At 36.1% G+C, this 25883-nt stretch overlaps 1 protein-coding gene across 3 annotated transcripts; it reads left to right on the top strand.

Moving 5' to 3' along the window:
* The first annotated feature begins 937 nt into the window (after window positions 1-937).
* LOC113059980 (carcinoembryonic antigen-related cell adhesion molecule 20) lies at window positions 938-23827 on the top strand. 3 transcript variants are annotated; one of them, XM_026228718.1, is made up of 9 exons: window positions 938-1102; window positions 16911-17228; window positions 18117-18395; window positions 18503-18757; window positions 20814-20940; window positions 21098-21138; window positions 21311-21333; window positions 22822-22965; window positions 23175-23827. In XM_026228718.1, exons 1-9 carry the CDS (start codon window positions 1051-1053, stop codon window positions 23184-23186), a joined length of 1251 nt encoding a protein of 416 aa, XP_026084503.1. In that variant the 5' UTR covers window positions 938-1050; the 3' UTR covers window positions 23187-23827. The 3 variants fall into 3 exon arrangements, with proteins under 3 accessions (XP_026084503.1, XP_026084505.1, XP_026084504.1); XM_026228720.1 differs by having other exon boundaries at window positions 939-1102; window positions 20829-20940; XM_026228719.1 differs by having other exon boundaries at window positions 939-1102; window positions 20817-20940.
* Window positions 23828-25883: the final 2056 nt, after the last annotated feature.

Raw genomic sequence — 25883 nt, 5'->3', positions numbered from 1 at the left:
CATCAGTAGGCAACTGCAGGGAATATTCTCCACAACAGAGTGAATAACATGCCATGTCTCCATGTCTGCTGTCGTTTTTCGATTTCTTTAACCTAAACTTCAATCTTAAATTCAGTGCGTATGCTTAGTTTAGTGTCTATGTCACAGCTCTCAGCCCATCCTGTTCGTTGACTGGACGGCTGTTGCGGAGCCGGTATTGGACATTTGTTTGAGTTAGTCCACCAAGATCCAATCAAAAAGTAGCAAACATTTCCTTCCCTGGAATGTACTGTTCACAACACAAGTCTACAGTTATGTATGCATGTAGCACTTATTAAAGGCTATACCTTTCATTACATATTACAGGACAGTTGTATATGATAAATGATAAAGACAACATGCACTTGAACAACATGAACAATATCTGCTCCTCCTCATTTATGCAGCCAGTCACAGTTCTATAGTAGTGCAATTTGCTCAGATGGTTTCTGTGTAATGTGTTCAAGTTTATGATGCTAAAATTATTAAGAATTAAATTAAAACACACATAAATAAGTAAAGCACAACAAATGTGTTTGTGTTTGAGATTGATTTTAGGATTTTTTTTCAGTCAACAACCGAAATATTTTTATAGACACTTAACTGCACAGACTGAAATGACATGCACTATGTAGTACAGAACATTAATGTTGAGTGTCCCTTACACAGTCCCTTATTTTTAATTAAGAACCATTATTGTTCTTTTTTTTTACTTTGCTGAAGTTGGTAACCCTAATTGTTTTTTGTGGGAAACAGACTATAGCATTTGTTCAGTCAAATAAAACATTTAAGTATCATTACTGCATCAAAAATATCAGTAACATTAAATAATTTATTGGTTTCAAAATGGTATCTTAATTTACAGTAAATGGCATGTAAGGCTTGTGTTAACATCCAGCGCTAGGTGGCGCAGTGAATACTCTGCTATCTATAACTGCTGTTTATCATTAACTGAGAACTGTGTGTAGATAATAGTTCAGATGAGTTGAGCTGCAGCTCGTGACAGATCAAAAACAACCTCAGAGCTCGATCATGATGATTTCTCGTGGCTTATATGGGACCCTGTGGATATTGTCGTGTTTTGGTGAGCCTCTTTATATAAATTATATAATTTAGTGTGTTTTAAATTAGGAAATATAATATACAGTATGATATATTGCCTTAAAGAGTGATATTTCTACATATGTTGCATATTATATAAGGTGACATATAATATTCACATATGCACGCCATCTTCATTAAAACAACATGTATAAAAAAATGTTGTATGTTTACAGGCTATTTGTTTCTGTTTTTATAAAATATATATTTTTAAATGTATGTCTATATTTTATATTTACTTATATCATTTGAACGTGTATTGATGGGTTTTATGCTGGATATGTATGGGTTCAGTAATAATTTGGTATTATTTTCACAAGCAAGTGGTAAATTAGTACAGAACTCTACAACACTCAATCATAGATCATCATTCATTTAAAACCTATTAATAAAACTTTTAACAACACAATTTCTGAAACAATGATTAGCCTGTTAAACATACAGTACAGGTCCAACTAAAGAATTTACAAGAAAATTGTATTGACACTTTTTCTAAATTATTATTAATTAATTTGTTAATTCATAAATTTATGAATCACTTTTTAATCAGTTAATCAGTAACAAACAATGCAAGATGCATGATTTAAAACATGCTTATAGGTCCTAAATGATAGATTTGATGTGCTATCATCAGTGGACAACAGGCCTACATTATGCAACCAAATTTGCAAAATCCATAATATATAAAATGTCTATCCAGCAGAATGCATCAAAAAAACAATAACTTTGATTTTGGCCCTATATCTAATCCATGCCATATAATTTTTTATTTAAATTGTATGTTTACTGGGTCAACCAAACCCAAATAATTAAAATACAGTTTCTTTAGTGACGTGACATTCAGCCAAGTATGGTGATCCATACTCAGAATTTGTGCTCTGCATTTAACCAATCCAAAGTGCACACACACAGAGCAGTGAACACACACACTGTGAACACACACCAGGAGCAGTGGGCAGCCGTTTATGCTCAGTGCCCAGAAAGCAGTTGGGGGTTCAGTATCTTGCTCAGGGGCACCTCAGTTGTGGTATTGCTGGCCCAAGACTCAAACTCTAGGGTTAGGAGTCAAACTCTCTAACCACTAGGCCTCGACTTCCCCAATAGCTACAGTATTTGCACTTAGTGTAAATAGCATCCATCACTTTGTTGGTGCACTAGACAGATTATAGATTATAGATTTGATATTAAAACAACCTAACAGAAGCTTACATTTAGTCTAAATAAAATAAAGTAAAATTAAATAAGCAGTTAACTCAAGCAGATATATTTCATGGTGTCAGTTTTGTCAGTTAAGATGTTCTAAAAAGGTTTTACAAAATAAACATCACGGGCTAATACACAGTCATTAACTTGTGATTTACATTTACATTTAAATTTATTCATTTAGCAGACGCTTTTATCCAAAGCGACTTACAGATGAAGACAGTGGAAGCAATCAAAAACAACAAAAAGAGCAATGATATATAAGTGCTATAACAAGTCTCAGTTAGGTTAATACAGTACACGTAGCATGGGATTTTAACTAATATAATAAATAAAAAGAACACAGAATAAAAAAATAAAAGAATAGAGCAAGCTAGATAGAGGTCTTTACACATACACACACACACATACATATACAAGTTATGGTTGATGTGCCTAACTTGATGGTGAAATTGTGATGGAACGATGGGTTTGCTGGAATCACAAGCAGTTCTGTCTTGGCAAGGTTGAGTTGAAGGTGATGGTCCATCATCCAGGAAGAAATGTCAGTTAGACAAGCTGAGATGCAAATAGCTACCGTTGGATCATCAGGATGGAATGAGAGGTAGAGTTGAGTGTCATCAGCATAGAAGTGGTATGAAAAGCCATGTTTCTGAATGACAGAACCTAATGATGCCATGTAGACAGAGAAGAGAAGTGGTCCAAGAACTGATCCCTGAGGCACCCCAGTAGTTAGATGTTGAGACTTGGACACCTCACCTCTCCAAGATACTTTGAAGGACCTATCTGATAGGTAAGACTCAAACCATTGAAGTGTTGTTCCTGAGATGCCTTTTGCGAGTAGGGTTGATAGGAGGATCTGGTGGTTAACAGTGTCAAAAGCAGCGGACAGATCAAGCAGTATAAGTACTGAAGATTTGGATTCTGCTCTTGCCAGTCTTAGAGCTTCAACAACTGAGAGCAAGGCCGTCTCAGTTGAATGTCCACTTCTGAAGCCAGATTGGTTGCTGTCAAGGAGATTATTGTGTGAGAAATGTAGAGACTTGTTTGAACACAGCTCATTCAAGTGTTTTTGCAATAAAAAGGAAGAAGGGAAACTGGTCTGTAGTTCTCTAAAAGAGATGGGTTGAGGTTGGGTTTCTTAAGTAGTGGAGTTATACGTGCCTGTCTAAATGATGAGGGAAAAACACCAGTGTGGAGGGAAGTGTTGATGATGTGAGTGAGTGCAGGTACAACTTCAGGAGAAATGGCTTGAAGGAGATGAGATGGAATTGGATCAAGCGGGCAAGTTGTAGGGTGATAAGAAAGGATGAGTTTTGACACTTCTGCCTCAGAGAGTGAAGAGAAGGATGTAAATAAGTGTAAGTTTGCTGGTGATATGAGCTTGACTGATTGTGGTGTGGAAAATTGTGCACTAATGTGTTTAATTTTATTAATGAAAAACGTTGCAAAGTCGTCAGCTATTAGAGATGAAGCAGGAGGAGAAGGAGGAGAACAAATAAGTGAGGAAAATGTTTTAAAAAGCATGCGAGAGTTTGATGAATTGTTAATTTTTTTATGGTAGTATGTCCTTTTAGCAGAGGAGACATTAGCAGAGAAAGAAGATAGGAGTGACTGATACACAATAAGATCAGTAGTATTTTTGAACTTGCGCCACACCCTTTCAGAAGCTCAAAGCTTAGAACGGTGTTCGCGTAGAACATCAGATAACCAAGGGGCAGAAGGGGTGTTACGTGCTGGCCTGGAAGATAAGGGGCAAATAGTGTCTAAACAAGATGTAAGAGTGGAGCAGAAAGTATCAGTAGCACTGTTAGCATCCAAAGATGCAAACAGTTTAGGGGAAGGATGTGAAGATGAAACCATTGCAGATAGCCGGGAAGGTGAAAGTGTGCGTAGGTTACGTCGAAAGATGACATGTGGAGGGGTAAGTGATGTGTCAGGAATCATGTTGAGGTTAAGAGTGAGGAGGAAGTGATCTGATGTGTGCAGTGGAGTAACCAGAACATGATCAGTAGAGCAGTTTCGTGTATAAATAAGGTCCAGTTGGTTGCCTGATTTGTGAGTAGCAGTAGTTGACACTCGGTTGAGATCAAAAGAGGCAAGCAGAGTGTGGAAATCGGCAAACAGAGGTTTATTTAGATAAATGTTGAAATCTCCAAGCATAACTAGGGGAGTACCATCCTCAGGAAAGGTTGAGAGCAACACATCTAATTCATCCAAAAAGTTACCCAGTGGTCCTGGGGGTCGATAGACAACTAAAAAATGTATTTTAAAAGGGTAGGTAACAGTAACTGAATGAGATTCAAAGGAGCTATTGATACCCAAAGATGGTAAAGGATTAAATTTCCAATCATTAGAGATGAGCAGACCAGTACCTCCACCTCCAGTCAAACGGAGAGAGTGGGAAAATGAGAAATTATTGGAGAGTGCTGCAGGTGTAGCGGTGTCCTCTGGTTTGATCCAGGTGTCTGTTAGGGCCATGAGATTAAGCTTTGAATCACTAATAATAGATGTAATGAAATTGGTTTTGTTTACAGCAGACTGGCAATTCTAGAGACCAATAGGAAAAGAAAGTAGTGTATTAGCAGACATAGGCAAAGTATGCAGGTTGTTAAGATTGCGCTGTCTACATTGTGTGTTGCATGGTTTACGAGTGGTAATGATAGTAGGGATCTGGAAACACATAGTAAGATTTGGTTATAAACAAAAAACAACTGAAACAGAAATGAAAAAAGGAAAAGGAAAAAGATTAATCAAAACAATACTTATATCCCCTGCCGGTGTCCCTGCCCGGTGGAGTCGCACGGTAGAGTCGATGGTCTTCACACTCTTCAGTCTTCACATGAGGAGGGCTTAACTGGAGGGCTGCCGCGACCGCTGCCACGGTTTACTAATCTTTTTAAACCCGACAAAACGGAAATTGAATTCAGCTGAACGTACTTTACTGTTTATCACAACAAAGGTCTAAGCAAGCACACAACACTGACAACGTATGCGATAGAGTACGAGACCAAACGCAGCACGTCTCAACACAGTAAACAAACAAGTGTTTCCTAGCAATGACAACTGCGCTAAACACTAATGAGACAAGAGATAAGTACACTTACGATCTGCTTTTAACTCCCGCTGATTTAACTGCTTCTCACAAAGGGTATTTCTTTACATATATATATGTCCTATGACTCCATGATTTAATTCTCTAAAGTTTGTGTCTGTAGTATGTGCCTTAAAAATATTATCTTTTCATATAAAGTGGCAACATTTGATGTAAAACATGAATTTATTTTCTTTTTATTACATATATAAAATGTAAACAAAAAATGCCTTGTGTTATTTAGCATGTGCTATTTAACTAATTCGCTTTTAAAGGGGGGGTGAAATGCTCGTTTTCACTCAATATCCTGTTAATCTTGAGTACCTATAGAGTAGTACTGCATCCTTCATAACTCCAAAAAGTCTTTATTTTTATTATATTTATAAGAGAAAGATAGTCTGTACCGATTTTTCCCGGAAAAACACGAGCGCCTAGAGGCGTGACGTGTGGATGGAGCTAAAGAATCACGAGCGCGAGTAAGCTTTTGCGTTGAGAGTGTTTGGAAGCTGTGACACAGATCCAGAGGATGAAATTTAACAAGAACAGCATCAGCAAAGGCGTCTCTGTGTGGTATGTACTGAAACTGTATATATTTGCTTAGCGGTTTTGGAAAATGACTGAGTTCCACTTTATGTCGTCTATTTTTTTTTTTTTAAAGCTGTACATGTGGAAAGTGCAGTTTGATGACAACATCGCATGTTGTTTACTTGATGTGCTTACGCGCCGATAGCTAAGTTAACAACACAGAGATACTGTATTTGAAGCAGTTTTACTCACCGCCTGTGGTTCCAACACACGATCGTGACCCTTTTTCGTTGGGACTGCATTATCCTTAAGAAATAAACAATGTGCAATTCCGTCGTCAAACTGGGCCTTGTTTGTAAAACAAGCATCTTTGAAATGCAGGGAACAAACTAAAAAACACTAGCACAACTCCTTTGATGCTCTGTAAAAATAAACTCCATCCACTGGTCCCTTAATGCTGTTTCTCTTTTGGTAATCTGTGCAGGGTTGTCTTGCCCTGGCAACCAAAAACACACTTCTTTTGTGACTTTTCGCAACGCTCTTGCTCTGATCAGGGAATGCCTGTTGTGCTCTCAGTGCTCTGCTATACAGGAGCGCGTGCTCTTCCAGCAGACGTGCCCTTAGCACCCATATAAGGAAATTCCGCTCCATCTAACGGCACACAGAGCCATACTCGAAAAAAACTTTCCGAAACTTGTGACAAACCGGAAGAGGTTTTTTTGGAACAAAAATACTCCTTCAAACATACAACTTAATTTTTGAAACTTTGTCCATGTTTAGCATGTTTAACTCTTTAACAGTGTAAAAAACTCAGTATGCATGAAATAGCATTGAGATATAACTCAATAGTCTGCAGTTATACCCCCTTGGGAAAGAGAGACCTCGCGCTCGTACGGCAGCACCAGAGAATCTCAGAGACTAAATAATGATTGCCCAAAAAGTCGCTAGATTTGTCACTAGTCGCTTTTTTGGAAAAAAGGCACTAAATCTAGCTACAAAGTCGCCAAGTTGGCAACTCCACTGCCCAGCGGACCGGCTTCAACCATCTCGTAAGTGTTGATAGGCTATGATTCATGAAGTGTAACCAATCAGATAGCGCCGTGGGCGGGACATTGAGCAAGTCTGCAGAGTGGTGAATACAGAGAGGCTGTGCGGCAGAACCGAAGTAGCGCATTTTAAAATTAAATTGACTTTAATCAATCCCCACCAAGGATAAAAATAATTAAGCAGAGGCAGGAATACATTGACCAGAAAGGGGGAATTCCCACGCATCCCCCCCGGCAAATCGCACCCTGCTTGTGCCACTTCAGACAAAGACACTGCATACCAATTTTCAAGTCGATCAGACTAATGGTTGCCGAGTTATAGCCATTTATGTGTTTTTTCTATCTTAAAGGGCCCCCAAGTGGCAAGTATTTGACCAAAGATTGAGCTTATACACATGTGTACACAGTTTGGTGAAGATATCTCATACAGTTCAAGAGTTATAGCTAAAATAACATTTGGCTAGCATTTGCATATAGCTTTTTGACGTAGTGTTTCGTGTAAGAATCTAAATTGTTTGATATTTATTGATATTGAGTGTCCAGAGAATATTTCTGCAGGGGTTCTGATCGGTTGAAAACCTAGGACTAGTTTGCAAAAGTAGGTTTCAGATATAACTCAATTTTGCGAGAAAACCGTGCATCGTAGAGCAAGAAAAGGCAGTGTACACTTTTGTTTGGGATAGCCCAAGGATTGCAATGATGTCATGTTTTTGGTTTACGACTTATGGCCAAAAATGTCTAAAATTTTAATTTTGTGGTGTAGTGTCTCTGAGTCAAGTCAAGTCAAGTCACCTTTATTTATGAAGTGACCCCAACTAAGCAAGCCAGAGGCGACAGCGGCAAGGAACCGAAAACTCCATCGGTGACAGAATGGAGAAAAAAACCTTGGGAGAAACCAAGCTCAGTGGGGGGGGCAGTTTTCCTCTGACCAGACGAAACCAGTAGTTTATTTCCAGGCTGCAGCAAAGTCAGATTGTGCAGAAGAATCATCTGTTTCCTGTGGTCTTGTCCTGGTGGTCCTCTGAGACAAGGTGTTTACAGGGGATCTGTATCTGGGGCTCTAGTTGTCCTGGTCTCCGCTGTCTTTCAGGGATGTAGAGGTCCTTTCTAGGTGCTGATCCACCATCATGTCTGGATACGTACTGGATCCGGGTGACTGCAGTGACCCTCTGATCTGGATACAGACTGGATCTGGTGGCTACGGTGACCTCAGAATAAGAGAGAAACAGACAAATATCAGCGTAGATGCCATTCTTCTAATGATGTAGCAAGTACAAATGGTGTTATGGGAAGTGTTTCCGGTTCCGGTTTACCTAATTAATGCAGCCTAAAAATCCTTTAATGGGTTTGGATATTAAAAGCATATTAGTATGTTATGTGTATGCCAGGTTAAAGACATGGGTCTTTAATCTAGATTTAAACTGCAAGAATGTGTCTGCCTCCAGAACAATGTTAGGTAGGTTATTCCAGAGTTTAGGCGCCAAATAGGAAAAGGATCTGTCACCCACAGTTGATTTTGATATCCTAGGTATTATCAAATTGCCTGAGCTTTGAGAACGTAGCGGACGTAGAGGATTATAATGTAAAAGGAGCTCATTCAAATACTGAGGTGCTAAACCATTCAGGGCTTTATAAGTAATAAGCAATATTTTAAAATCTATACAATGTTTGATGGGGAGCCAGTGCAGTGTTGACAGGACTGGGCTAATATGGTCATACTTCCTGGTTCTAGTAAGAACTCTTGCTGCTGCATTTTGGACTAGCTGTAGTTTGTTTACTAAGCCTGCAGAAAAACCACCCAATAAAGCATTACAATAATCTAACCTTTAGGTTCTAAATCTATGGATTAGCATTTCTGCATTTGACATTGAGAGCATAGACCGTAATTTAGATATATTTTTGAAATGGAAAAATGCAGTTTTACAAATGCTAGAAACGTGGCTTTCTAAGGAAAGATTGCGATCAGATAGCACACCTAAGCCCCTTTCACACTGCACGTCGGACCCGGCATATTGCCGTAACATTGCCTGGTCGCCTTGTGAAAGCAACCACGTCCCGGGATTCATTCCCGCATTGAACCCGGGTCGGAGACCTAGTAACATTGCCGAGTTCAACCCGGGACGAGCGCTGTGTGAACAAAAGCAAGATCTAATGCCATGTCGAAGTAATGACGCGTGTTATGGTGCAACCCTTTTACCGGCTGTTTTGAAGGAAGATCAAGATTCGCAATGGAAAAATATGTGCAAACTGTAATGAAGCAGAGATCAGTTTGTTCCTCACTTTCCGCGCTGACGCAGAGATCGTCTGCTTACTTCAGTGAAAGTATAACGTGCCTAATGTTTTCAACTCGTACATTACACGTCACGCCATGATGTCACGTGTAGTTACGGGATCTTCACGGATTGTGTGTGAAAGCACGCACATCACTGGCAGTGTGAAAGTGCAAAATCTAGCGACCCGGGAACAATTCCCGAGACACTTTACTCGTGTATTTGCCGGAATGGCAGCGTGAAAGGGGCTCTAGGTTCCTAACTGATGACGAATAATTGGCAGAGCAGCCATCAAGTCTTAAACAGTGTTTTTAGGTCCTATAATTAACACCTCTGCTTTTTCAGAATTTAGCAGTAAGAAACTACACGTCATCCAGTTTTTTATATCGACTATGAATTCCATTAGTTTTTCAAATTGGTATGTTTCACCAGGCCGTGAAGAAATATAGAGCTGAGTATCATCAGCAAAACAGTGAAAGCTAACACCATGTTTCCTGATGAAATCTCCCAAGGGTAACATATAAAGCGTGTAGAGTAGTGGCCCTAGTACTGAGCCTTGAGGTACTCCATACTGCACTTGTGATCGATATGATACATCTTCATTCACTGCTACGAACTGATGGTGGTCATATAAGTAGGATTTAAACCATGCTAATGCACTTCCATTAATGCCAACAAAGTGTTCAAGTCTATGCAAAAGAATGTCGCGGTCAATTGTGTCAAACGCAGCACTAAGATCCAATAAAACTAATAGAGATATACACCCACGATCAGATGATAAAAGCAGATCATTTGTAACTCTAAGGAGAGCAGTCTCAGTACTATGATACAGTCAAAATCCTGACTGGAAATCTTCACATATACCATTTTTCTCTAAGAAGGAATATAATTGTGAGGATACCACCTTTTCTAGTATCTTGGACAGAAAAGGGAGATTTGAGATTGGTCTATAATTAACTAGTTCTTTGGGGTCAAGTTGCGGTTCTTGATGAGAGGCTTAATAACAGCCAGTTTGAAGGTTTTGGGTACATATCCTAATGACAATGAGGAATTAATAATAGTCAGAAGAGGATCTATGACTTCTGGAAGCACCTCTTTTAGGAGCTTAGATGGTATAGGGTCTAACATACATGTTGTTGGTTTAGATGATTTAACAAGTTTATACAATTCTTCCTCTCCTATAGTAGAGAATGAATGGAACTGTTCCTCAGGGGGTCTATAGTGCACTGTCTGATGCGACACTATAGCTGACGGCTGAATGGTTGCAATTTTATCTCTAATAGTATTGATTTTAGAAATAAAGTAGTTCATAAAGTCATAACTGCTGTGGTGTTGGGAAATGTCAACACTTGTTGAGGCTTTATTTTTTGTTAATTTAGCCACTGTATTGAATAAATACCTGGGGTTATGTTTGTTTTCTTCTAAAAGAGAAGAAAAGTAATCGAATCTAGCAATTTTTAATGCTTTTCTGTAGGATAGGTTACTTTCCTGCCGAGCAATTCAAAATACCTCTAGTTTTGTTTTCCTCCAGCTGTGCTCCATTTTTCGGGCTCCTCTCTTTAGGGTGTGAGAATGCTCATTATACCATGGTGTCAAACTGTTTTCCTTAACCTTCCTTAGGCGTAAAGGAGCAACTGTATTTAAAGAAAAGCTGAGAAATTTGCTAGAAAAGAGAGAGTCCATAGTGTCTGTTACATCATCAAGTTGTTCTGAGGTTTTGGATATGCTAAGGAATTTGGATAATTCAGGAAAATAACTTAAAAAGCAGTCTTTTGTGGTAGAAGTGATGGTTCTACCATACTTGTAACAAGAAGAAGAATTTATAATTTTGGCTGTATGAAGTTTGCACAAAACTAAATAATGATCTGAGATATCATCACTTGGCTGCATAATTTTAACACTATCAATATCAATTCCATGTGACAGTATTAAATCTAGAGTATGATTTCAACAATGAGTAGGTCCTGAAACGTGTTGTCTAACCCCAATAGAGTTCAGAATGTCTATAAATGCTGATCCCAATGCATCTTTTTCATTATCAACATGGATATTAAAATCACCAACTATTAAAACTTTATCTGCAGCCAGAACTAACTCAGATGTAAAATCACCAAACTCTTTAATATAGTCTGTATGGTGCCCTGGTGGCCTGTATACAGTAGCCAGTACAAGCATAACAGGGGATTTATCATTAACATTTGTTTCTCTGTATAATGTCATATGAAGCACCATTACTTCAAATGAGTTATACTTGAAGCCTGCCTTCTGAGAAATCCTGAAAACGTTGTTATAAATTGAAGCAACACCTCCTCCTTTGCCTTTTAGACGCGGCTCATGTTTATAACAGTAATCTTGGGGGATGGACTCATTTAAAATAAATGTAATCATCAGGTCTTAGCCAGGTTTCTGTCAAACAGAGCACATCTAGATTATGATCAGTGATCATATTATTTACAAAAAGTGTTTTCATGGAAAGGGATCTGATATTCAATAAGCCAATCGTTATCATTTGTTTGTCCATTTTGCATCTGTTTTTTATTTGTTGAACCTCAATTAAATTGTTCATCTTAACTTGGTTTGGACGTTTTTTGTATTTTCTAGTTCGGGGAACAGACACAGTCTCTATAGTGTGATATCTAGGTGAAAGAGTCTCTATGTGCTGGGAATTAACTGACCTCTGTGACGTGAGGCAGCTAGCAGACAGTCGGTTTAGCCAGTCTGTCTGCTTCCTGACCTGGGCCCCAGTTAGTCAAGTATAAACTCTAAGACTATTGGCCATATTTCTAGATAGAAGAGTGGCGCCACCCCAGGAGGGATGAAGACCATCTCTTTTCAACAGGTCAGGTCTGCCCCAAAAGCTCGTCCAATTGGCTATGAAACCTATGTTATTCTGTGGGCACCACTTAGACATCCAGCCATTGAGTGATGACAATCTGCTATGCATCTCGTCACCACGGTAAGCAGGGAGGGGACCAGAGCATATTACAGTGTCTGACATCGTGCTTGCAAGTTCACACACCTCTTTAAAGTTATTTTTAGTGATCTCCGACTGGCGAAGTCGAACATCATTAGCGCCGGCATGAATAACAATCTTACTGTATTTACGCTTAGCATTAGCCAGCACTTTTAAATTTGCCAAGATGTCAGGCGCTCTGGCTCCCGGTAAACATTAGACTATGGTGGCTGGTGTCTCTATATTCACGTTCCGTACAATAGAATCACCAATAACTAGAGCACTTTCATCAGGTTTCTCAGTGGGTGCATCACTGAGTGGGGAGAACCTGTTTAATGTTTTGATCAAAACAGAAGAGCGGTGTTTTGACCCACGACTATGCTGCTTCACTGTCACCCAGGTGCCCTGCTGCAGGGGCTCTGCCGGAACCGGACAATGTACAGGAATCCCTGAGCTAGACACATCCAAAGCTGTATCTAGAGCCCTAACATTCTTATTGTCCTCAATTAAAGTTTGGATGCGTGTCTCTAATTCTGAAATCTTCTCTGTCAGCCTAACTATTTCCTGCATTTATCACATATGAATCCCTCATCTGCGACAGAGATAGATAAACTGTACATGTGGCAAGAGGTGCAAATAACAATAGCAGGAGAAGCCATTACTCACCGTGCTTGATGAAATATTCTTACTGCGGTTGGTTGATGAACTTGTGAAAAACTGGAGCGAGAGAGAGGAGAGGAGAGGAGAGGAGAAAACAGTGATAGGTTTGAATGAAAACGCTAATGACAAGCTAACGAGTTCTAACGCTGAGACGTCTATTTGACGTGTGCATTTACATCTGCAAGATGTATTTTTTAGATTGTTTGCTCATCTACAATACATCTATAGGCCGTTTCCTTTTAGATGTCAAATAGATGTCTATTAGATGTTTATAAGATGTTTATGATTTGGAATGTATATAAAACTGACATCTGAAGACGCCTGGCAGCAGGGCCACTGCTTACCAAATGGGTGCCCTAAGCAGGATTGTATTGTTGTGCCCCCCTACTATAGGGGTGAAAATAGAACTTACTGTTAAAAAAATAACTGTAATGTACAAATTACAAATGTAGCTCTCGACATTTACCTATGGCTATAACTTTATTATGACTCTAATTTAGTCTCAAGCATTCAGAAATCTTGAAAAAGAAAATTAAGTAGTTTTACTAACCATAGTTTATGTTTGAAAGGGTTGTGATGTCCACTTTTTTTTTTTTGAAGAAGAAGAAGAATAAATTATAAAGGTTGTGTCATCTATAGCAAACAAAAAATGGCCAAAAATGAAAGATTAAGTGAGTATTTAAATTAAATGTTTGGCCAATAGCCTAAACAAGGATTTGATTGTCCTGTTAGTGTAACAGCAACAATAACCAGGCCTTTATCTGCATTTGCAGGCATTTGTAATAACATGTTAGGTTTATATTCTATTAGCTTACATTATGTATTTTAACAGTGTTATTAACTATTTATTATTTCCCCATTGTTTTTATATAATGCATTTTAAGTCATTTTAAAGGCTATTGATGGCTTAGGTCAGTTCTTATAGCAACAACAACAACAAAACAATATTACAATATATTAATACGTCTTTATAAATTATTATTTGAAGTAACAAAACCATGGTTAATTTGCAGTTGGATTATGTTTTTGGTGTTATTGTTAAAACCATGGATAATTTTTGTAAGGTAACCTGGAAAGTCAGAGAGAATATTAGATGCGCTGGTGGTGGTTGAATTATTCCGACATTAAATCTAATTTAACAGCCAAAAAAAAAAATATAAATAACATTTCACAGGAACGTGCCTGAAAGTGATACCTGTTTTTTTACATAAATTATTTACAATTTATTTTAATAAATAATAAAAATGTATCAGGTGTGCGTTGTAGTTGACAACAAAATACAGTTGTTTTTATGACTGTAATTATCCTCAAATACTACTGAGCTTCAAATTTGCATTTGAGACCATTCGTTTTGAAAAAGTAGCATAATTTACAAATGATTTACAGTTTATTTTTATTTTAATAAATATAAAAAATTAAAGGTTGCTATTGTACCTGAAAATAAAACACTGTTTATTTGTGTATTATGTGTTTTTGTAATGGGCATCTTAATTCTATTTTTTTTTTTTTTTATAACAATGATAAATTAATGACAACGATTTTTATCTTCTCCCACACTGGCCTAAATATCCATACTTTTTCAGATTTTGTTACCTTAATGTAACAAGCTTTGTAATTATTAGAGGGGTTTTAGTTTGGCTGTGATGCTCAAACAGCTTGCAAAATAGAAAAACCAACATGACAAACAATAATGATTAAAATCATGATATTTATATTAAAATAAAATAAAATAAAAATTGAGATTTTTGCGATATCGCCCACTCGAACAAACCAATACAACCTTTCCCCTCCACCCACAGATGGAGAGCTGTCATTCTAACGACACAAGTTTGCGATGCAGTTTGTGAATGTTCGTTTGATCTACGGTTTCAGGAAACACAGTTGAACTACGCTGGTAACGATGGAATGTGTATCGAATATCGGCAAGAATAGAAAATTCCAATTCACTATGAAAATCATTAGTCGGGGACACCCCTAGTCAGGTCCATACAAAAAATAGTGTTGTGTTTCAGAATTTGTTTGTATGAGTTTGAGATTTCCCTGTCTGAATTTTTTCTCATTCACAGTCCACCCCTCGTGGAAATTAATGACACAAACATGCAGTTTCATTTACTACACATAGGCCTACTGAAGCTCGCAGTGTTTTCAGTTTCTGCCGCCTCAATATGAGTACATGAACACATAAACATAATCTCTGCTCTGAATCACTTCATGAGCATTTTACTTGTTCTGACAAAACTATTGTCATATCATATAAAAGAGACACAAATGTTTCAAAAAGACACCAATGTTTATAGAGTTTAGTACACAAAATTGGACATATGCTAGATAACCATATTTGAGCAGATCTATATGCTTTTATTTTATTTTATTTTTTTTTTTTTTATTTTTTTTTTTTAAATGCAGTGTTTCCTGTTGTTATGCAAATATTTGGTTTCAAAAACAGTATCATTAAACAATTTCTTATGATTTTAAATCTGCATTAAACTTCAGATCAATCTCAAAGTAAAAGGCAATACTAAAGTCTGATTTTGTGGTGGATGTGTTCAAATCTGTTCATCTAAATTCAAGTGATGAAGGATTTTGAAAATCTGACAGTGTGGAGCACTACTGTAAGGTTAACCCTGCATGGTGTTAAATGTTTGAAAATGACTAACAATTGAAAATAAACACTTTAAATACTTTAATAAATGAATTGAAAAAGTTACACTACTATTACATTTTAAATAGGGAAACCTGTAATCTGTACCCGATTACATTTCCAAAGTAACCTTCTCAACACTACCTACATACAAATACATACAAAATATGTCAAAACATGCGTCTTGGAAAGTATGTTTGAACAAAACTGTTGGTTATGTCTGAAGTGATGATCAAAATGGGATGTGTATTATACTGGATGCATTCATCATCTCTTAAAGTGATCGCGCCTAATTTAGCTACTAGCTGCTGTAATGTTAATCCAAGAAAATGAAAGAAAGAAAATCACTCACTGCTCTTGACGGAAATACCTTTGTAGTTTTAACAAAAATTAATGCACAGTTAAACCAACAATTATTCAGACACCAGGTATAAAATTTGGATATATTTTTGTACTAATAGGTGCAGGACAGTATAATTAATTTATGTTAGTATAGAAAAATAAAGCGAACTGTGACATATTATACCCAAAAATTCTTCATACAGTGGACTACTAGTGAATATATATATATATATATATATATATATATATATATATATATATATATATATATATATATATATATATATATACACACACACACACACACACACACACACACACACACACACACATATATATATATATATCATTTTTTTTTTAACCAAAGATTTTTCAGACACTTTGACCTGACCATGTTTTGTTTACATGTTTTTTCCTGAATAACTAATGCAATCTTTATACACCTCAGACTGAACAAAATGAAGCATTGCTTGATAATTGGTCGACAAAATATTGATAGTTGTGTAAATATTGTCATTCTAACAGTTTTCTGAAGTTGTGTTTGATTGTAATCCATTACATACATATCTATCTATCAGTTTAACAAGTTAAGTCTAAACTATAGCAAATAAACTGTGATAATGTGTGAAATGTTGAAGGTGTCTGAATAAATTTTGGTTTGACTGTATATTTACATTGAAGACTATCCAGTGCTATTTTACATTTAATTATTCGGTTTCTGTACCTGGACACCGACAAACTTGAAAAACTTAAACATTGTGTAAATAGCACAAATAAATAAATAGATCGAACATAAAAATTAAACAATTTCAAACAGGGCCCACTGGTACAACCTGCACCAGGGCCCTGCAAACCTCAGCTACGGCCCTGCTCTGCACTGTCATTCATGACAAAATAGAGGAAGACTCGCAGGTTCTCTTCTCGGTATATATAATTTGTATGCAAAAATGATTTTGTGTATTATATATGCACTTTTTTAAACTGCCTTTTAGCAGTTTATTATTATTATTGTTGTTGTTGATGATGATGTTGATGATGATGATGATGTTTTGAATAGGTCTGTTTCTAAGTGAAGATCTGCAGATTTCTGGTCCGACTAATGGAGCAGTAGGAGGAAGTGTGGTGTTTGCTCCTGATAACCTGCCCAACACATCAATTATTACAGTTCAGTGGCACTTTGGATCAACTGTAATATTGACAGGACCGCTTGATTCTCTTATAATAGTCCCAGCATACAGAGACAGAGTCAGTTTTGACAGAAACACTTTCGCTCTGGAGCTCTGGAACCTGAGACTGGAGGATTCTGGGATATACAGACTAACTGTATTAACTAGTGCTGGAGGCCAACTTACAGGAGAAACTTCACTAGTGTTCGGTGAGTGTGTTGCGCAAACTTGGTTTAGTATTTGAAAATATATATTGTAAGATTAATAGATGAAAAATGAGTGTCTAATAAATATGTGAAAAATGATTTGAAAAGCAACAGCATATTTTTGTTCATTTATAATGTTGTAAATTAAACAAGAATCATAAATATGTGAAAATGTTATTATTTTAGTTGCATGATTAGATTACTGATGAGAAAATAAGGATATACAAATAATAATAGTTATTATTATTATTATAATTTATGTATGTACATGCCTAATGTTATTTTGTTGTTATGAACTTATCAGTTGTTTTTGTCTAGGTTATCTAGCTAAAAAAATTATTGGTGCACCCAGGAAACACAAAATATTCACTTCGCTTCAACCAGAAATGTTTTTTTTTTTTCTTTAGAGATAACATGTTTTTATAGAGATATCAACCTCCTCCTTAGCTCTACTGTTGGAGAAGGTATAACATTTAATTAGAAAGCCGTTTTTTCCCCAATTTTAATCATTACCCCCTAACAGGTGCTGATGTTTTATTAATCTTCAGTTGGCTACATATCATATCCGCCTTCTTTATGAATGAGCTGCTTCCTTTATGGTCCTGTCCATAACATAACATGACATGACATGACATAACATAACATAGCAGCAACATGTTTATGAGGATGTGTACGTGGACAGGAAGCCTAATTATTAACTAATTATTATTTAGTGCACATGATTTACCTGAGCAGAAAATTTATTAAGAACAAATTGTTAAATCGTGCCTAGATTTTTTTTCTTCCTTGCATGTCATGTGCAGGACTCCGTAGAATGACATTCAGTTCTCACTTCATATGAAAGACTAATTAAGATTTTGTGTTTATGTTATTTCTATATCATTCATACAGAAAATATAACTAATGTCAGAGTTATTGGTCCAGAAGAATCATTAATAGAGGCAGAATCATCTGCTAACTTCAGCTCTGAGGGAACTGGCATCATCACCTCTGTGCAGTGGATGAAAGATAACCGTCCTCTGTCTCCTAGCAACAGCATCATCTTCTCATCTGATCACAGATCAGTGTCCATCAGTCCAGTGCAGAGATCAGACAGTGGAGAATATCAGTGTACATATAGAAACCCTGCTAGCTCTCAGACGGCAAAACCTGTGCGTCTGATCATCAACTGTGAGTGTTCAACATTCAGACATCAAGATGATTTGAGCTCAGACCTGATGAAATACAGTCATTCTTCAGTGATTAGTTTCTCATTGAGTCTCTTGTTTGTGTTCTAGATGGACCAGAAGATGTTTCTGTTAAGGGTGAGGATGTGGTGGATTTAGGGGTTCGTGTGTCTCTCTCTTGTTCTGCAAATTCTGAACCTGCTGCTTCATTCAGCTGGAAGTTTAATGAAACAGACACCAATGTGACCACAGACACATTCACCATAAACGAGACTGACTTCACACACAGTGGAGATTACATCTGCACAGCCTCCAATAATGTCACAAAGAGAAACGCCTCACACAAACATACTTTAACAGTTAAAGGTGAGAATAGTTTAACCCGTGTTGTAAACATTTTATAACCATTACAATTGGATATTAATTTAACTCTTAAGATAGCTTATATTTAAAAAAAAATGTATCTAATGTCTTGTATGTACGCTTGTGTATAGTAGGTACTTTTATGACATTTATTTATTACATAAATGTATTGACTGTTGCAGCATATTTAAAATACATTAATTAGAAATATATATACATATAAATATATATAATGACCATTTATTTTATAACTTCATTATGTGTGTTTTTTAATTTTATTTTAGTGTTTTCATAACATCTTTGATACATGTTAAAATTCCATTAACTGTATTCTACACTGAAAAAAGTAATAAGTAAATTTACTTAATTTTTATTTGGCAAGTTTTTGCACAAGCATTTTTCAAGTAAATTTAACACATTTGGAAATTAAGTAAATCTACTTAACTAAGTTAAGTAAAAAAATAAAAAATAAAAAGTACATTTTATTGAGTAAATTTTAATTAAACAATATTCAGTTAATGCATTTAGCAGACACTTTTATCCAAAGCGTCTTAGAGTGCATTCAGACTAACAATTTTCACCTATCATGTGTTCCCGGGGAAACCTTAGTTCACCCTCAATAAGATCTTCTGTAGACGTCTGACAGAAATAAAGTCAGTCTGGTTATTAATAAGTGGAGCTGGTGATGCTGTTTGTGGGTTTGTTTAATCAGATCTTGAGAGATTTCATGTATTTTATTTCAGTTGATTTCATCTAAGGCTGTGTCTGAAGTCAGTTGTAGTAGTTCTACCAGAAAGACTCGGAGAAGATATTGAAACAATTCATACATTTATTTATGACCCAGCAAGCTGTATGTTTGTATTTGGCGTAGGCCCCATTCGTAAATAGCTGTCCGAGGGTACGGATTCAGTATTTCCTGCCTGAAGATGAAGGCAGGGGCGCAGCCGACCCCCGTGACGTTTTAGGAGGGACCATCCTGGTGGTGGTGGTATAGTTGGAGGGGAAGAACATCCTGTGGTGGTAAGGGAGATGGAGGGAAGATGCTTGTTATTGTTGAGGGAGGAGCCAATCTTGGTGGTGGAGGGGTGGGTGGTGGCGAGTGACGTGTTCAGCATCTGCAAACTCAGACAAGTGTAAGCACAGGTTCTTTTATACTTCTATTATTAGAACGTGATTGGACGATTGAAAAGGTAATAGGTGACGCTAACAATTGAGTCTTCCTGGCAGAACTTATGCTAAAGCTTCCATTTCTTGTGTTTCTCTTTTCTTCTGTGATTCTGTTTGTTAACAGCAGCTGTTCATCACTAATTCACAATCAGCACTTAGTTAATCACTTAATTACTTAAATGCAAAGTTTTAAACTAACATGGTTTAAATCAAGGCAATCTGTTTACTCAAACGGTTTGAGTAAAGTTTACTTATCGGGTTTTACAGTGCTATTTCTTTTGTCTGTTTTCTTAATTGCAGAATATTTATCATGTGTATCCAGTCCTTCATGCTGTCTTTGCTGTAAACTGGTTTAAAGGGACAGAAGTGAGAGACTTATTTACCCTCATTTGATAAAACTGTTTTGAAAATAAAATATTTTACATTTAGTAATTTCTAGAATATCTGTTTCGGGTTTTTTATTAGTGTTAAAACTTTTCCAAAATAAAAAAGTAAGTAAGTGAAATTTTCACTTATTTTTCACAAGATCTAGAAGTGTTCCTGTAGCTCAGTGGTAGAACATTGCATTAGCAAGTGCAAGTTTGGGGGTTCGATTCCCCGGGAACACATGATAGGTGAAAATTGTTAGTCTGAATGCACTCTAAGACGCTTTGGATAAAAGTGTCTGCTAAATGCATTAACTGAATATTATTTAATAAAATTTTACTCAATAAAATGTACTTATTATTATTTTATTTTTTTTACTTAACTTAGTTAAGTAGATTTACTTAATTTCCAAATGTGTTAAATTTACTTGAAAAATGCTTGTGCAAAAACTTTTTTTACTTATTACTTTTTTCAGTGTATGCTGTACATGATGTCAGTCTGTTGTTTTTTGTGCCTTTTGTCATAGTAGGAGGAGGAGGAGGAAGAGGAGGAGGGCTGTCATCAGGGGCGATAGCTGGGATTGTCATTGGGGTTTTAGTGGCAGTTGCAGGCATTTGTGGCCTGACTGTCTATTTAACAAAAACTAAGAAAATGTGAGTAAAATTTAGTTTTTGAATTATATACAATTACAGTGATCTTCTCTGAAAATATGTCAGTATTTATGTAATAACAAAAGATAAGCTGTGTTTTTGTGAGACAAAAATTTGGTAAAGAAAGTTTTAACAAAATGTCTTTTTCTTTACACTACAGACCAAAAATTAACCTTGGACAACATGGACCGGCAAGAGGAGGTATGTTTGTTATTTATTCATAATTCCTGCATGAGTATGTGACTGAAACAACACAACTTACTTCACAAAATCAACCATGAAAATGAACATGCCATAATAGATTACCGATGATTCAGTATATACAGTACTTCTCTCAGTATTAAACTCATTGAGTGTTCCTTCCTTTAAACAGCAGCACAAAGCAGACAGGAGCCTGTGAGTGACTTTCATTTCTTGTTTTCTGATCACAGCCTTACTTTTTATTAAATGGATACTTGATTTAAAACTGCAAATTTGATGTCAAATGAAATTACAAACCCTTACTGGAAAAGTGCAGTAGTTATTTAGACTTTGAGGTAATAAAATAGTTTATGGCTTATTGAATTAGGGATGAGTATATTTTTACAGTCAGCTTAAATGGACTTTAATCTTTCACATATTACTGCACAAATACTTGCTATGAGGATGAGCTATGGATATTGACAAATATTAAATCATTATGATTTATTAAACAGTTTAATAATGGGATTTCATTTTTGTTGTTTACAGTGCTGTAAAAAAGGGTTTACCCCCATTTCTTCTGTTTTTGGGTATGTCTTAGAAAAAAAAACGTTTCAAGAATGTAAACAAAGTGTTACATAAAACTAAAAGGCAACCTTGATAAACACAAAAGACAGTAAAAAAAAAAAAATTAATTACCAAATCTATGAAGCTGCATTCATAATTTGGTTCTAGATGCAACTGGGCCTGATTACTGCAAGACCTGTTCAAGTAAATCAACACTTAAATACACAATTATTTTTTTGGCTGTATGAAGTTGGTTAAAATGTCTTACCTAGTAACACAATAAATGATAATTGTCACAAAAGACCAAATGACCACATTGAAGAAACTGCAGGCCTCTCTTGCATCAATAAAGCTCACTGCACAGCCGCACTTTCTGAAAGACACAGGCCAAAAATGGCATCCATGGAGGAGTGATGAGACAAAAACTATCCCAGAAGAACTTTAAGGCTCGCTGAAACACACATTGATGATCCTCAAACCATTTGAAAGAATGTTTTGTTAAGTTATGGGTCAAAAGTGGAACTATTTGGAAGACAAGTGTCCTGTTACATCTGGTGCAACCCAAACACTGAATTACATAAAAAGCACATCAGACCTATGGTCAAGTGTTGTGGTGGCAGTGTGCTGGTGTGAAGAACAAGAGGGAAAGATTTCTGCTCCCTACCAGAAAATCCTGAAGCTCCAGTGCAGCTGGATTAAAAAGCAAGACAACGATCCAGCCTCTGAATGGCTGAAAAATGAAAAAAAAGAAAGTTTTGGATTGGCCTAGTCCTGACTTAAACCAAAATGCCTTAGTCAACTCATACTCAAAAATCCTCTAATGTGGCTGAATTAAAGCAGTTCTGCAAAGAATAGTGGAAACACATTCCAGATGTGAAAGATTGGTAGCAGATTTGTTCCAGTTGTTGTCGCAGGTGGCGCAGCCAGATTTGAACTTTAAGGGGCCAGTCATTTTTTACATAGGTGATGGATAATTTTTTTTTTTTTGCTTCAGTAAAAAATATATGTGTTTATCACATGTTTACTTCGTTTTATTTTATTAACTACTTAGAATGAAATACACACAAAGAGAAAAGAATTGGGGCATGTAAATACATTTGTCATTTTAATTTAACAAAAACAAATAACTGTTTGTAGGACCTGAACTATGCAGACATTAGCCATTTCCAGAAGGCTGGAGAGAGAGTGAATCTGGGGAATACGAGTGAATCTAGTACAGAGTATGCTGAAGTAAAACCTGGAGGGAAGTCAAGGGCTCCTCCACCTCCCTATGGACATCAGGTGAGCAGTTGTACACATTAAAAGTAGTCCATCCTATTGTAGAACACCATATGTGTACTTTAGCTGCAATAAAACTGCATCACAGAATAAGTGCTGTTTATTCTGTTCTATAGCTCTGCAGTCAAACAATAAGGAAGTAATTGGTTGATTCTATTTATTACATGTTTCTGTAACTTCTCCAGTCACGTATCAAACCCTCCTGTGCGCAGGTGCGGACGTGAAGAAACACTGAAATCTACTGCACTGAGTCTTCCTGCTTATTGCACATCTCACATGTGTTGTGTTATTTCTCTAATTTAGTCTGATATCACTGGATGTTGTTGTGAAAGTGAAATGTAAAACTTTTATTATGGTTTTGAATTCAAGATGGCTTGATAGGCTGTGCAAAAAAGATGGAGAGACAGGGGAGGGTTTTTCAACATTTATCTGATACAAATCGATGTTGTTTCGAAATCTTCAACTTCTCTTGAACTCTCTCTATTGTGTAAAATAATGTCAAGTTATAAAAGCCGTTATTACAACATAACCACATTCCGGTGTGTTTTAGTTAACTGTAGAAAACATTGATGTGTGTTTTAATAAACTGTAGAAAACATTGATGTTTTAAATTTTGTATATGCATTTATTTGTTATTTGTTTTATTTTGAATAAAATTAAGCAAAATGTAGAATTTTTTTGCAACCCTCCCTTACTCAGAAATATCACTTTGAATTTTTGTTTTAATATTCAGTTAAAAAATGGAGTAAGTATTATATATCCTATTTAATAAGAAACTGCTGATTCATATAAAACCAATTCTGCCAATTAACATACATAAACCTTATTGTAAACTGAATTATAACCCCAGAGTAAAATGTTGATTTTTCTATCTCAAATGTGTTTTTGTCCTATAAATCCTCAATTTAAACAGAAACTTCTAGTTTCTACTGTCACCAAAAGAGGATGGTGCTCATGTACAACCCCAACTCCAGAAAAGTTGGGACGTTTTTTAAAATCATGAATCTGTGGTTTGTAAACTGTCGTTAATCTTCATTTAATTGACAAAGGTACAATTAAAATATTTCCAGTTTTATGGGAGAGAGGCATGATAAAAATGAAAATCATTATAGAATATCTGAGTTCAACTGTTTTAAAAGCAGGTGAATTAGTAATAATATGTCAGTGTATCATAATTGGGTTTTAAAAAGATTCAGGGAGTCAGAGAAATCTCAGTACATGTAGGACACCTCAGTTGAATGTGTGTGATCTTTGATCCCTCTAGCATTCCTTGAGAAAGCTTCATGTTGCTGTGTGAACTTGGTACCAATAATGTGGAGACATATATTAGGATTGTATAGAGATATATATACACTGACATTAAGATGACACCTTTAATGGAAAGTCCATGGTTATTTTATCAAGACAATGCCAGTTCTCAGTCTGTCTGCTATTGAAAATGTATGGCCCATCATGAAAAGGAGAATCAGACAACAACAACTATGGACTGATGAGCAGCTGAAGTCTTGTAACAAGTGAGACAACAAGTGAGCAAGAATTTTGCTCGCAAAACTGTTTACAATTAGCATCCTAAATTCCCAGAACCAGAAACTGTCACAAATGTTCACTGGGCCTGAGGTCTACTGATGTGTAGAAAATTATTTCATCTTAGTGGTCCATTCACTCATGTTTTCTCTAATTTCACTTTAAAGGTTCGTGATCACATTTGTAAATGAGTTTTCCAAATAATATTTTATATGTATAAGCTAATATTTAGTTTCTATTGATCACATGCATCAAACAGCTTCTCAGAAATCATCAGACACATCCTCATTCCTTCTTTCCTGTACTGGGCAAATAAAAAAGATAAAACTTGTGATAGTGGGTACTAAAGAACATTCATGATGGAATTCACCTTTTGACACTCAGGGACAAGACATAAACAAGCAGCATTTTGTTCTGGTCATAAACATTTAGTTTTAGTAGACATATATATACAGCTATAGCTGTTATTGCTTATATTATTGTTCATTATATTATACAAAGAATGTGATGTAACGGTACTAATCTGTTATTTATAATTTATGTAAATTTCAATGACATTTGACAGAGGAATTCTGTATGCTAAAAATAAAGTTATTTCTGTTTCATTCTACCGTCTGGTTCTGTTTTTCAGCTCTGTTGTATCTGCAAGGTCACATATTTTCTTTCCTCATGGTGTGATAACACTGAACCACAACTGATAAGGATTTGTCAAAGCAGATGTAATGAGTTAAACTTTAACTTTAATTGTGTGTTTTATGAATATGAGCAACCTAAAAAGTACAGTGTGTGTGTGTGTGTGTGTGTGTGTGTGTGTGTGTGTGTGTGTGTGTGTGTATATATATATATATATATATATATATATATATATATATATATATATATATATATATAATTATTTGTTATTATAATAGTAAGTACATATAACTTGTAACAAGGACACCTTAAAATAAAGTGTTACCCTTATTTCTCAAAACTTGTCAAATGAGTGTTCTTCAGCGTTAGTTCATTGCTACCTTTCCCAGAACTGAAATGCCCTGTTTAAATGTCCTGAAACATGCAGTAAACATAAGGACAACATTGATATGGTGGTTATTAATTACTCTAAAACAAACTACCTTTGATGGTATTATTTACAGCCTGTTTGATAACTGTTCTGAAACATGTGAAACGTGTTTTATAGCCACTAAATAAATACATAAACTGATGTGTCACGACTTACTTTCAGAGATGAAATTGGGGCCACATGAAAAACGTTATAAAGGTCTTTAATAGCTAGACCAGCTCTCCAGACTCTGATAAGTGAGACCTGCTGACCTTAAAGCACAGGAATGATTGTCTGCTGCTGCCACCTGTTGTTTAAAGTGAGAAATACAATTTTATCTGTAAATAGTTTCCAC

Source organism: Carassius auratus, chromosome 41 (assembly GCF_003368295.1).
Source record: "Carassius auratus strain Wakin chromosome 41, ASM336829v1, whole genome shotgun sequence".
In the NCBI taxonomy this organism is placed as follows: Eukaryota; Metazoa; Chordata; class Actinopteri; order Cypriniformes; family Cyprinidae; genus Carassius; species Carassius auratus.
Note: the sequence above shows the minus strand (reverse complement) of the source record. Positions and strands in the feature narration are given on the sequence as shown.